Source organism: Pavona decussata, unplaced genomic scaffold (genome assembly GCF_977016875.1).
Source record: "Pavona decussata unplaced genomic scaffold, jaPavDecu1.1 SCAFFOLD_51, whole genome shotgun sequence".
Taxonomy (NCBI): Eukaryota; Metazoa; Cnidaria; class Anthozoa; order Scleractinia; family Agariciidae; genus Pavona; species Pavona decussata.
The window spans coordinates 2,428,119-2,441,802 of NW_028145473.1; the positions used below are offsets into that span (position 1 = coordinate 2,428,119).

General features: G+C 37.5%; 1 protein-coding gene across 9 annotated transcripts in view; it reads left to right on the top strand.

The window, feature by feature from the left end:
- The window catches only part of LOC146481049 (uncharacterized), a 418,045-nt gene that overhangs the window by 201,413 nt on the left and 202,948 nt on the right, over positions 1 to 13,684 (top strand). For 7 of the 9 annotated variants that reach the window (XR_014864519.1, XR_014864520.1, XR_014864518.1 and 4 more), the window contains exons 11-12: positions 335 to 1,123; positions 7,967 to 9,200. Coding sequence is in view for 6 of the 9 variants with exons in the window: in XM_085108736.1 (XP_084964862.1) it covers positions 335 to 1,123; positions 7,967 to 9,200 (2,023 nt within the window). In the remaining 3 variants the exon portion in view is untranslated. The remainder of the gene's footprint in view (positions 1 to 334; positions 1,124 to 7,966; positions 9,201 to 13,684) is intronic. The other 2 variants (XM_085108733.1, XM_085108734.1) reach the window with 1 other exon arrangement.

Below are 13,684 nucleotides of genomic sequence, written 5' to 3' on the forward strand. Positions count from 1 at the left end.
GACGTCAAGGAGGGTAACGGGAGGTTGCCAAAACAAGATCACGCTATCTTTCTGACTAAAACTATTTAATAAGCTCAATCATGCCGTGGAAAAGGCTTAAAAAAATCTACGATGCGTACTATGGAGCATAAAAAGGCCGCTTAGTATGCCTTTATGGTTTAATTGTTTTCTTTAAAATCCATGACTACTGACTCGTATTTCTCTCTCAGGAATCTAACGAAACAAATTAAATGTGAAACGCTAAAAAGTATTGTATTTTTATATGTCTCCGTTAATCGGAAATTAGCTCTTTTAGAGTTTGGGAATAATTTTACAGGTTCTTTTTTTCTGTTAGGAACCGCTGCGTTCCAAGCACTGGCGGGAACTTGAGAGAACTGGTTTCCTCAGCATGGAACTCGTTGACCATGTGTTTTCCAAGTTTATCCAACAAGGTGTGGTCAAGGACAATATTTTAAGCATGATGGAGCAGTTTGGTTTGATTGCCAAGTTTTCATCCACGGCTACTGGTGTCAAGTATTTCGTGCCAGCACAACTCAAGTCGTCACCCGAAGATCTGTTGAAATTAGAGCCATCTGCGTCAGATCCCTGCCCACTGTACCTTCAGTTTGAGGATGGTTTTGTTCCCCATGGTCTCTTCATTCAGCTTGTTTCTAGATCCATTTCTTGGTGCTGCGAAACATGGCAGACACCATTACCCATATTGTACCAAAATGGTGCCAGGTTTGTTATTGCGAGGCAGTTAATCTACGATCTCATTCTTCTTTGCAAGAAGAGCTTTATCAAGATTGTCCTGAGGCAAAGAAGCCAAGATGAAGAGGTGTCATTGCAAGAATTGTTTGAGGTAGCAGTGTGCGTCCGTGTGTTCATCGAAGACACCTTACAAAAGTTGTCCCACGAGCTGCCATATCTGAATGGATTGCAGTATAAATCATGTGTTGCATGTCCTTACTGTCAGAATGAATGTCCAACCCACCACCAAGTCTCATGTATCCACGAGGAATGTTTGCATCTTTTTGAAACAAAACGAAAGCTGCGGCTGATTTGCATGAAGCATGATAGAGTCCATGATACAGAACTTTTAGTTCGTGGGCTGGAAAAATGGTTTCCTCAGACAACAAACCAGGTTAGATATGTACTAATTACATTTATATGGCGCATTATCTAGGTAAAAAAATTCAAACGCACTTCACAACATGTACTGTGCGTGTACAAATACAAGTTACAGATCCCCGCATTTACTGAAGCAAGGCCAGAGTACGCATACGGGGGACTGCCTCCCAAACATTTCCTTCACTCCTGATAAGGTTGCTGAAAGTCTTCATCATGGTTCATCATGGTAAATCGTTTGTAGGTATCATAGGTCTCATAGTATACTTTAGGAGCTAAATTTAAAATTTTCTCACAACAGCAAGAACAGTTACAAAGCATACGAAGTAATACAAAACAACGCTGCTCTACGATGACTGCACAACAAAGCTTAAAAGGCGCTTTTCATGTAATTTTTCTGAGAAACAAATACACGCCTGAAGTGTCGAGAAACTGCTAGTGTACGTTAGAGAAGAACTCGAGTGCAACCAGTGGTTTTTGTAGACCCATGCATTGTTTTCGTACGAAAGACTAGAGACCTATCTTTTATTCTGTATTAGATATTGCAATAGAATGAGAAATTTCGTGCGGCTGTTTACGTGAACGCTTTATTTCAATCTTCCAAAAACTTGTCTTTCTTCTCGCTTCTTCTGTGACCCTAATAAAGATTTTGGAAATTTAGACGACAGCAGCAACAGCAAAGTTGTGCCGTTCAGTTTAGTTTGTCGTAAATGAAATGTCAGTTCCTTTAATTTATTTAAGCCAGATCAGGTAAAAGACTACTTTTTACCACGACAGATTCTTTCTGTGCAATTCAATGTTTATTCGTATGATTGACTTGACATCCCTAAAGTTGTTTCGGTGAGCTGTGTAGGCTTAAGTGAATGTTACTAAAAATCAAAGAAAAGTAAAAAAAAAAAAATCGCGGGCACAGACCGAAAATCGATTTCGGAAAAAGCATTTAAAAAACGGCTCGCCCTACAAATACAAATTTCAGTTTGGGCGAACTTGAAATTATGCACATTTTCGGTAGTTCGCATCCAGGACTTGAAATTATGCACATTTTCGGTAGTTCGCATCCAGGACTTGAAATTATGCACATTTTCGGTAGTTCGCATCCAGGACTTGAAATTATGCACATTTTCGGTAGTTCGCATCCAGGACTTGAAATTGTGCACATTTTCGGTAGTTCGCATCCAGGGCTGACGTACTGGCAGGTTTGGCAACGAGGATGTTGACACGCACGTGATCTATACTGCTCAGTAGAGGAGTGGTCATTAGAGTGTACAAGCATGTTTCTTAGGTGGAGGTCGCGTTTGTATGCCACGAAAGGTGGTTGTGGGAAGATATCTCGCGTTTGCTGATCGGTTGATAGAATGCGAAAGTTCTGATAACCAGAAGCACTCTATCAACGGTTCTGTAATTCTGCTTAGACGAGCGAGATGAAAACCCTTTGTACTAATCGCGGATTTGCCGTTCCATATAGCCAACGAATAAACAGGTTTACCCCACAGTTACACAAGATATACAGTGTGGGGTGTGTTGTTTTTTCTTAACATGGGAGGGGTGTAACAAACTGAATCACGTCTTTTGCCCTCCGTTTTAGTAAAAACGTCGAACGAAACGCTGATAGGTTTCGGTCATTGATATGCGATGCCTGACAATTACCTTAGAGTGGAGGGGGGGGGGGGGCGGAAGAGGGGTTACAAGACGCTAGGTGCTATGCTGCTGGTTTTCAAAAGATTTAACTACGCTCCACGATCTATTTAACAAATCGACGGCAGTTTTCTATGGTCTACACTTTTATAGACCATGAATTGACGTCATGAAGTGTTCTAAAAACTCAAGTGGATCTACGAGTCGCAGGCGAGTGGTTTCACTGCCAGGTTTTGGCGTTGTCAGTATGGTGTATAAGACGGTATAGATCATAGAAAATAAGAGTCGATTTGCTTTGTACAAAAGATAGAAAACGTACGAACGGAAGTGGTTTTATTTTCCGTTGAGAAAGCGTGCGCGTTATATCTGACGTCATTTTAATTTCTGTACTCTGATAGACTATTAAATGTGAATAAGGGAGAAACGAAGACTCGGAAAAAATGCGAGTCCCAGATGGGATTTGAACCCACGACCCGCCGTGATCTAGTCGGATGCTCTAACCACTGAGCTACTGGAGACTCTATGGTGAGCAAGCGTAATAGCTACGAACCAATCGCCTAGCAGGACTTTAACGGTTATTATAAAGTATAAATACAATTCCAAGTATTTATTTATGTTTTTGCGACAAAACCTTTAACAACTTGTCATCATCATCATCATCATCATCATTTTAAAACAAAGCTTTTTTTTTTAGTTGTTTAACAGTTGGGATTTGCAACCGAATCACGCGTAAGACGATTGCCAGTGGAACGCCGGCAGGGGTGTATTATTTTTTTCACTTTTCTTCTTTATTTTTTGGAAGGGGGGCATGTTAGTTCGTTTAAGAAGTATTGCCACTGGAATTTTGCCATTCTTGGTGAAAACTGTACAAATCGCAAATTATTGGCCATAGTACCCTCGCTCAGATGTGAAATTGCTCTTAGATCGTGAAGACGAAAGTATCTTGAAGAAAGAACAAACCATCATCAGCTTTAAGTGATCTTTCCAATACTCAAAGTAAGAACTTGAAACCGTGGACAATTTGTTGTTAACTTGTAATCCATTTTTATCATGGCTATCCGTAGCCAAAGATAATTAATACTTGGGCTCGCAAGCCTTCACAAATAACCGCTCAACGAAACCGGGTAAAAAGTATTTTAACGATTCTCCTTGAAACATACCTCTTACTAACCGAGTTCGAGGTCCGTACTGTAATTTAAGGACCGAGCCAATGTAGTTCGTTTTTTGTCACCTTACGGATATTAAAACCGGATATTAATAACCGCCTTTGCAGAAAATTAACGGGAAATAAAAACAAGAATTCGCCCAATTCGTCAACAGCTTGGGGCTCGTATGTACTCCTCGAGTCCGGGTAATTATCAAGTTGTTATTTTGAGCACACTGTAATTAATCCTACACCAGCCTTGCATTCATTTCCGGTGATTTTGCCAAAACGAATGTTTAGAAGCGCTTTTATTGGGAGGTCAGTTCTTTTCTCAATGTGAGAGTCAAAGCAGTTTCCGTTCGCGCTGTGCGTTAATCAGTGTTCAGTGGTAAATTTCAATGCGAATATTAGATAGCTTACTTATGCCGATGTTCGGTTTTCTTTCCCAAATGGACATTTAGACTTCAAACAATGTTTAAGTCATCCTATTAATTTTGATATCTATATTTAACATATTTTTTTTTTCTGAAAAATATGTTTCAAATTTTCAGAACTTTTTCTAGGACAAGAATAGAGACAATCACGCCTTTAATTAAAAAAATCAGTCAAAACAATTTGTCATAAGTGCAATGTTTTAGATATTAAATTCTATCTAGTTTTGTGTGAGTTTTGGAAGAGACTGGATGTAAGTGAAGCAAAGATTTGTTTGCTTCCGTTTTTTTTCCTTGTCAATGCTGATGTTATCATATTTTGTTCTTGCGTTGGTTACCAAATTTTAGTGAAATTCTGTTGGCGCTCGCATCAAAAAATACGAAGTTCCCAGAGAAATAAAAGCCTAACTTTGTAGAAGTATGTTTGAAGATGTTTTGTTATTAATTTTGGAGATTTGAGGCACTACCAGGCACACATATTTCTGCTAAGCTTTTTCGGCAGAGTTTTTGCGTGTGACTGAACGGATGAAAATGTTAAATCTTATATATATAAATTTAGTGGTATACCGAGTTTTAGCAAATCGATAAAACCCTATCCCGCCAGTGACGATATCATTTTTCACATGTGTGATATCATTTTTGACCAATCAGCTCGCAGTATTTTCGCGCGCTGTCAGGCACTTGTGGTTTTCCGAAAAGGTTTTCCGTCGTTTGGCTGTCGTTTGGTCTTTTGGAAGTTTTGGAGTTTGTCTTTTCGCGAGTCGAAGTTAAGTTTATTCTAAAATGGAGACTATCAGATTTGTCGAGATCACAGATCAGGAACTGATCGAATTCGTAGAAGAAAAAGAAAATCCGAATACAAAGAGGAAAACTGCGTACGACGTCGAGTTATTCAAAAGTTTCATATAGACATCAAATCCTGGCTTACTTGGTTCAACATCTGTTCATGAGCTTTCGCCGCAAGTTCTGAACGACCTCCTTTCGAAGTTCATCTTTGGCGTTAGAAAGAAAGATGGCTCTGACTATGAACCAACAAGTGTGGGAAGTTTTCTTTCAAGCATCCAGAGATATCTGAGCAAACAGAACTACGGCTTCACAATTTTTACTGACGCTGCGTTTAAAACTACAATGGCTACCCTCAAAGCAAAACAAAAGGATCTAAAAGCCAAGGGACTGGGAAACAAGCCTAGCACATCGGGTAGCCTAACAGACGAGGAAATTGAAAAACTTTATGCTTCCAAATGCCAAGTGATTGAAAGCCCTCAAGCCTTTATAAGCACTTTGTGGCTGAATTCGACCATTCATTTCGGCCTTCGCGGCGGCAAAGAACAGAGAGAGTTACGCTGGGGAGATGTCAAACTCAAGCAAACGCCCGACGGAAAAGAGTATTTAAAATACTCGGTTGAAAGGCAGACTAAAACTAGAACTGGCTCTGACCCTACAGATACGCGAAAGATTAAGCCTAGAATGTACTCAGCTCCTGATCTACCAGCTGAGAGAGATCCAGTTCGTGTTTACAAAATTTATGCAAGCAAGCGCCCGGAAAGCATGAAAACGGATGACTCCTCATTTTACTCGGTGGTGAATAATTTTCAGCCGTCCAGCCTAACAGTAAGAGCTTGGTTTAAAGCACAACCCATCGGGGTAAACAAGCTCAACAGTTTGCTAAAAGACATGGTAAACGAGGCTCGTCTTGGACTAGAAAACAAGCGATTGACTAACCATAGTGCTCGTAAGCACCTCGTACAGAAGTTGAATGACAACGAAATACCTCCAACGCAAATCATGCAGATCACAGGACACCGGAATGTTAATTCCGTAAACAACTATTCATCCTTGTCGGACAAGCAAAAAGAAAAAATATCCAGTATTTTGTCGTTCAGAGGCCAGAATGACAACCAAGAACCACGCGCCTCCACGAGTACAACCGAACTTGCTACGGAAGAACATCAGTGCATTCGTTGCCCTGAAGGACTTCAGATGCCTATAACAGGGCTTGGATCATTAATAACCGGAACAATTGCTGGAGGAACATTCAACATAAATGTAAATTTGCAGCAGAATACTTCTCCTGGTAAACGTGAAAGCACATTTGAAATTAGTAGTAGGAAATGGAAGCAAGTGAGGGTAGTTGAAAGAAGCGATGAAAGCCAGGAGTAAGCTTAATAGAACGGTATGTTCAGATTTACTTGTTACTGTTAGCCAAATTTCTAACCATATTTAATATACATTAGTTTATACCGGGGACCTACCGGTTTATACATTTTCTATTTATAAAGATTTTATTTGTGGCCTTTTCGCTTAAGTCTTATTTTGTATTGAAATAACTCGGCTTGGTTTACGATTGATACAAATATAAAACTGACTGTAGCTTATGTACTCAATTTCAAACCTCAGTTTTTGAAATAAAAAATAAAGCATCTCTCGTTGTATTGTGAGGATTTTACATAATAAAAAGAAAATTACATGGTCGCTTGGAGATACGAAATTTCTTTTCTCATGTTGAAAAATGTTTCACTCGTTCGCTTCGCTCACGCGTGGAATATTTTTCAACACTCGAAGAGAAATTTCGTATCTCCGCGCGGCCATGTAATATCCTCTATATATGTTCTATATTCATTTAGGAATGAGGGCAGAATAAAACTAGCTACATTTCTTGATTACATATAATAAACACAAAAGTCTACCTGTTACAAATTGTTCTTATGACAAACTGACAAAAAGTTCAAAATTTCGGATTGGTGCTCAGACAAACTCGATCAGATCGTTTTCAACCAGTTATTCCTATTAGAATGAATATTTCGAAAAACTAATAGCATTTCGCTTTCTTTAGAACCTTAAACTTGCTGTAGGCAAAATATGAGCCAAATCGATTTTTCGACCGTGACCGCGATTTTTTCTTATTTGATATTTACTGACATTCACTCTTACTTGCTCCTGTTGGCAAAGCTGGTTTGCGCTGTGCTCACCTGTTTCAGAGGTGCAAAGATTTTTTTCCCTTACACGACTCTTTATAAGATGTTGCTTATTGTTTATTCCTGAACTGCAAATGCTTAGTTACCGTACGTTACTTTTCAATTTTATTGGTGGCCCTGTTCCTGTTCGCAATTTTACTCGAGGAGCCTTGTTTAATTTTGGTGTACTTTTTCTCCTGGTTATCAGCTCCTTTGAAGTTCAAACCTCAAGTCTAACGTTGCTTCCACTTATTTCTTATTTCCTTCCTTGTACACTAAAATATCTTGTTAGTCATGTTCATTTCCCAAGATGTTCGAATTTCAAAGAAAAATCTTTGCTATAAAATGCTTCAAAATACATTAAGCCGGTAATTGACAACATTTTCTTTTCTCCCACCCATATTCTATCTCAAACACTGTACATTTATGTAACGAGCCTTCTAGAGCTAGAGGTAAATTGTGATGGGGATTAATAAGTACTTGTATCTATTCCACTGAAGAGTGAGCGAGCAGCGAGAGGAACAGCTGAAACGAAAGTTATAGTTGAGGCAGCAGTCACTGGTCATCATCATGAAATCTTGTTGGAGCTGAGCTCTAAAATTTATTTCGAAATTTTCCCTATATTTTGAAATTCATTTTAACATTTTAAGAATATTTGTCTTCTCATGATAATGGCCATTTTTTGAAAATTACAGGAATCGTGTCCTTCCATCATGCTCTCCACATCCCAAGGTGCAGCTGCACAAACTCTTGCAGAGACTGCGGACAAAGCGTTGAAAGTAACTCTCTTGGCAAGTGAGTGGGGTTCGTCTAAGGGTGGCTTGTCAACCATAAACAGAACGCTTGCCATCTCACTGGCGAGACACCCCCAAGTTGATGTCACGTTCTTAGTTCCAGAATTTGCCTGTGGTGAAGAAGACAAAAGAGATGCTGTAAGATACACTATTGCGCTTCGGGAAGCACAGAGGCTTCCAGGCTTTCCAGATCCTCTTGACTGGTTGATCTGTCCTCCAAAAGACCTTGCCATTGATATCGTACTGGGTCATGGAGCAAAGCTTGGTAAACAAGCCCAAATCATTAGAGAGTCTCACAGTTGTAAGTGGGCACAAGTAGTTCACACTGCACCTGAAGAACTCGGGATGTACAAGAACTACGACGGGGCCGTTGCCAAAGGTGACGAGAAGAACAGAGCTGAAGTAGACCTTTGCAAATTAGCAGATCTTGTTGTGGCTGTTGGGCCAAAGTTGATGGAGGCGTATTCATCCTACCTACGATCCTGCAAAAAACACCAAGACATCATCCAGCTGACTCCAGGCACATCCCATGATTTTTTAACGACGGAGCAAGCCGCACGAGACGGTAACAAGTTTAAGGTTTTAACTTTTGGCCGTGGTGATTCTGAAGACTTTAGTCTCAAGGGATACGACATTGCTGCAAAAGCAGTAACTGAGCTGAAGGACAGTTCTTACTGTCTAATTTTTGTGGGCGCACCTGAAGGAGGGCAAGACGAAGTTGCAGACCGCTTGCTCCAGTGTGGCATTTCCAAAGATCAGCTGATTGTAAGAACATTTGTTCAAAGCAGGGAGAGCTTGAAAGATCTGTTTTGTGAGGTTGACCTCGCAATCATGCCTTCCAGAACAGAGGGTTTCGGGCTAACTGCCCTTGAAGCGTTGTCTGCTGGCCTTCCAATCCTCGTCAGCAGCAACTCAGGATTCGGAGAGGCACTCCTTGATCTGCAATCGGGCGAACCAGTTGTCGTTGAGTCTCAAAATCCTCGGGAATGGGCAAAGGCAATCGCGTCTGTTCGCCAGAAAAGCAGAGCAAAACGTCTTCAAGAGATTGCGACACTGCGAACAAACTATGAGGAGCAGTACAGCTGGGAAGATCAGTGTGAAGCTCTTGTTGAGAAGATGCTGAGTATGGTTTATGGTAGGTTATGCTTTCAACGATTTTCTTTTTCTTTTATTACATAGGAAATATAATCCACTTGACTTTTGATACCGTTACGTTGGGTCGCTGCGTTCAAGACGTAATTTTAATTACAGTTTTGTTTTGTTCTTTCTTGTAAAAGCCCGGGAATAAAGAAAATGAAATAAAGTCTAGATAACTTTCAAGCTGCGCTTCTAGGTACTTAAGGTATTCAGTAACACAGTTCCTGTTCACTATAATTTTTAGCAAGTGTGATCACAACATCTACCCCTAGGCCTGGAACGTGTTATAGCGTAGTGTGAAAATGTATGCTGACTTTTAATGTACTCGCAGGCATCCAACTCAAAGCATCAAGCGAACTATTTAGACTGAACTCTTTCAGTTTAGATTTGTGTTTGTATATGCCTCATGAATTTTTTTTATTACGTTCTCTGCAAAACTAAATTCCTAGGCCGAAAGCTGCCTACCAATATTCATTCATTGATGATATTTGAATCAAGGGAAAGTAGTATGGGACATGAGGGTTTTCACGCTTTTTCCAAAATATGGTTAATTTTTGTGCTGATATTTTTTTAAAAAATAGAATCAATTATTTTTCCAAGTCGAAATTTCCTCAAGGCATTTTCAAAAGAAATTTTTTGGAATTCTATATATAAATAATGGCAAAAGTGCGTTTAAAAAATTGCGCTAAAATTTAAGAGCTAAGTCAAAACCAAAACATGATCATAACAAGCTCACGAAATAGCATCATCATATGGTTCAGGCGAAGCCTGGAGTTTAGCTTCTCGGCAGCGCAGTGCAAAGCGCGAGCAGGGGATGGAGAAGCGTTAAAAACTCCCCCGAAGCTACGGTGGGAGGAGGAGCGAAGCGAAGATGGGCTGAGGGGGTAATAGCATCATCATATGGTTCAGGCGAAGCCGTTACATTAATATCAACTGTGGATGGTTCGTTACGTGACTTGATTACTTTTTTCTTTAAAAAATTTTTTTTAGAAAGGGCTTAAAGAGATATTATTGTATATACAATATAATATGAAAAATTTATCTAAATCTGAATTATTACAAATCATTTCAAAGCAAAATGAGAATGTTGCTGCATTAACAAAACAAGTGAAGCAATTAATAGATGTGAATAAGCAATTAATCGAACGAAACAAACCAGTTCCAGCCCCGAGGACGAAAAAAAGTATGAAGCAGCCTATTCCAGCACCACGTAAAAATGTCAAGCAAATGATTAAAGAATATGAGGAAAATATTATTACGCCAGCTCCACCTCCCCGCACTAAAATAAAGCAAGTGAATAAAGCTTTAAAAGGTTTTACTGAATCATATGAGGTTAATATAATCGATGAAAAAGATCCATTAGTTCAATCACAAAAAACAAGACAAAAACTAGGATTTTATATCAAAAACATATTAGAATCCATGAAAGGTCTAAAGTTTATTGAAACTCTAAAAGTGACGTTTGAAAAAACAACAGGTGATGTATTTGTATCTAAGGCAGCCTATTATAACAGTAAGGCTCAAACGATCATCAACCAAATAGAAATTACTGAAGCATTAATGTCGTCTGAAGAGCAAATCTTGAATAAGATAGCTCAATGGATATCAGAGGGTTCAGGATGGATCATCAAATCAATCGACAATCATCATCTGAATATTGTGCATTATAAACCAACAAAGGGTTCATCATATCTGAAACTACCAATCGAATTACAACATAATAAAAAAGGATTAATCAATCTGCAGAATAAAGACAATGAATGTTTTAGATGGTGTCACATTCGTCATTTAAATCCGATGGATAAAGACCCGCAGCGTATAAAAAAATATGACCGAAAATATGTTTGTGAATTGAATTATGATGGAGTTGTATTTCCTGTATCCATCAAACAGATAAATAAAATTGAATTACAAAATAAAATCAATATCAATGTTTTCGGTTATGAGAATAAGCAACCATATCCATTATTTGTCTCAAAAGAAAAGTTTGAAGATCATATGGAATTATTGCTTATATCTGAAAATGAGAATAAACATTTTGTTTACATCAAAGATTTTCATAGATTCATGTTTAACCAAACCAAGCATAAAAATAAGAAACATTTCTGCATGCATTGTTTACAATGTTTTAGCACAAAAGATGTGCTTGATGCCCACAAAAAAAAACTGTATTGTAATAAATGGTGCACAAGCTATTAAAATGCCAAGTAAAGATCATAACATTTTGAAATATAACCATTACCACAAGCAATTACCTGCTCCATTTGTAATATATGCTGGTTTTGAAGCTTTAACAGAACGGATACATGGTTGCCAACAGAATAATGATAAATCTTTTACAGATGCCTATCAAAAGCATACAGATTGTGGATATGGGTATAAAGTTGTTTGTTGTTACGATGATAAGTATACCAAGGATGTTCCATATTATAGAGGTGAAAATGCTGTTTACAAATTTTTGGAAAAAATGTTAGAAGAAGTACGTTACTGCAAAAACATTGTCAAATACAAATTCAACAAGCCATTAAAAATGACTAATGTTGATGAAGAAGAATTTCAAAAAGCTGATAAGTGTCATATTTGTGGTATATCGTATAATGACAAAGATATAAGAGTCAGGGACCATTGTCATATTACAGGTTTGTTTAGAGGTTCAGCGCATCAAGATTACAATTTGTCGTTTAAACTAACTGACAGGATACCTGTGGTTTTTCATAATCTGAGAGGATACGATAGTCATTTTATGATGCAGCAGATTGGTGAAATTGTTAAAAAACATACATATGTGAATGGAAAAGGTGAGGAGTGCCAAATGAATGTCAATGCCATTCCAAATAACATGGAAAAATATATGGCTGTTATGTTGGGAAATAGTTTGGTATTTATTGACAGTTTTCAGTTTATGAGCCAATCACTTGCTAATCTTGTTAACAATCTTCCAAAAGATGCTTTGAAATACACGAGAGAATTTTTCAAAAAGGATAAATATTTCAATTTGATGACAAAGAAAGGTGTATACCCATATGATTACATGGATAGCTTTAATAAGTTTGAAATGACTGAATTACCATCAAAAGAAGAGTTTTATAGTCAATTAAATGATGAGCATATATCTGATGAGCAATATGACCATGCGAAAAAAGTTTGGAAAACCTTTAAAATAAAAAATATGGGAGTGTATCATGATCTTTATCTGAATAGTGATATACTTTTATTAGCGGATGTTTTTGAATATTTTAGGAAAACGTGTTTGGAATATTATAAGTTAGATCCATGTCATTATTTCACAAGTCCAGGTTTGAGTTGGGATGCTATGTTAAAAATGACTGGTATCAAATTAGAACTTATGACTGATATTGATATGTTCCAATTTATTGAAAAAGGTCTAAGAGGTGGTACCAGTTACATTGCTGATCGATATGGAAAAGCAAATAATCCTTACATGAAAGAGTATGATGAAAAAGAACCATCTTCTTATATCATGTATCTTGATGCAAATAATTTATATGGTTGGGCTATGTCACAATATCTTCCAACAGGTGGTTTTAAATGGATGTCGCAAAATAAAATCGATGAACTTGACTTAGCTAAGTATGATTCCTCATCAAAAAAGGGATTAATATTTGAAGTTGATTTAGATTATCCTACCTCACTACATGATCTTCATAATGATTTTCCATTAGCACCAGAACGAGTTTGTGTAAGAGAGGATATGTTGTCGAATTGTTGCAGGTTGATAAAAGAAAAGTTTAATATTTCAATTGGTCAAGTTCATAAATTAATTCCAACGTTGTCTGAAAAACGGAACTATGTATTACATTATAGAAATTTGGATTTATATCTTGATCTAGGTTTGAAAATAACCAAGGTTCATAGAGTACTTGAATTTGATCAATCTCCATGGTTGAAACAATACATAGATTTCAACACTCTTAAAAGAACTAATGCCAAAAATAGTTTTGAAAAAGATTTCTTTAAACTGATGAATAATAGTGTATTTGGAAAAACAATGGAAAACCTTAGAAAAAGAGTTGATGTGAGGTTAGTCACTGATGAAAATAAATTTGTTCGATTAACATCAAAACCAACCTTTGTGTCCAGTAAAATTTTCGATGAGAATCTTGTGGTTATTCATAAGATCAAAAAGACATTAACCCTAAATAGACCAGCATATGTTGGGATGTGTATTCTAGATATAAGTAAGACACTGATATATGATTTTCATTATAATTATATTAAGAATAAATACGGTAATCAATCTAAATTACTATTTACTGATACAGCTTCACTAACATATGAAATAAAAACAGAAGATGCTTACAAAGATTTTTGGAATGATAAAGATAAATTTGATAACAGTGGTTATCCAGCGGATAGTCCGTTTTATGATGCTAATAATAAAAAGGTAATAGGTAAGTTTAAAGATGAAGCGGCTGGCAAACCAATAACTGAATTCATTGGTTTACGTAGTAAAATGTATTC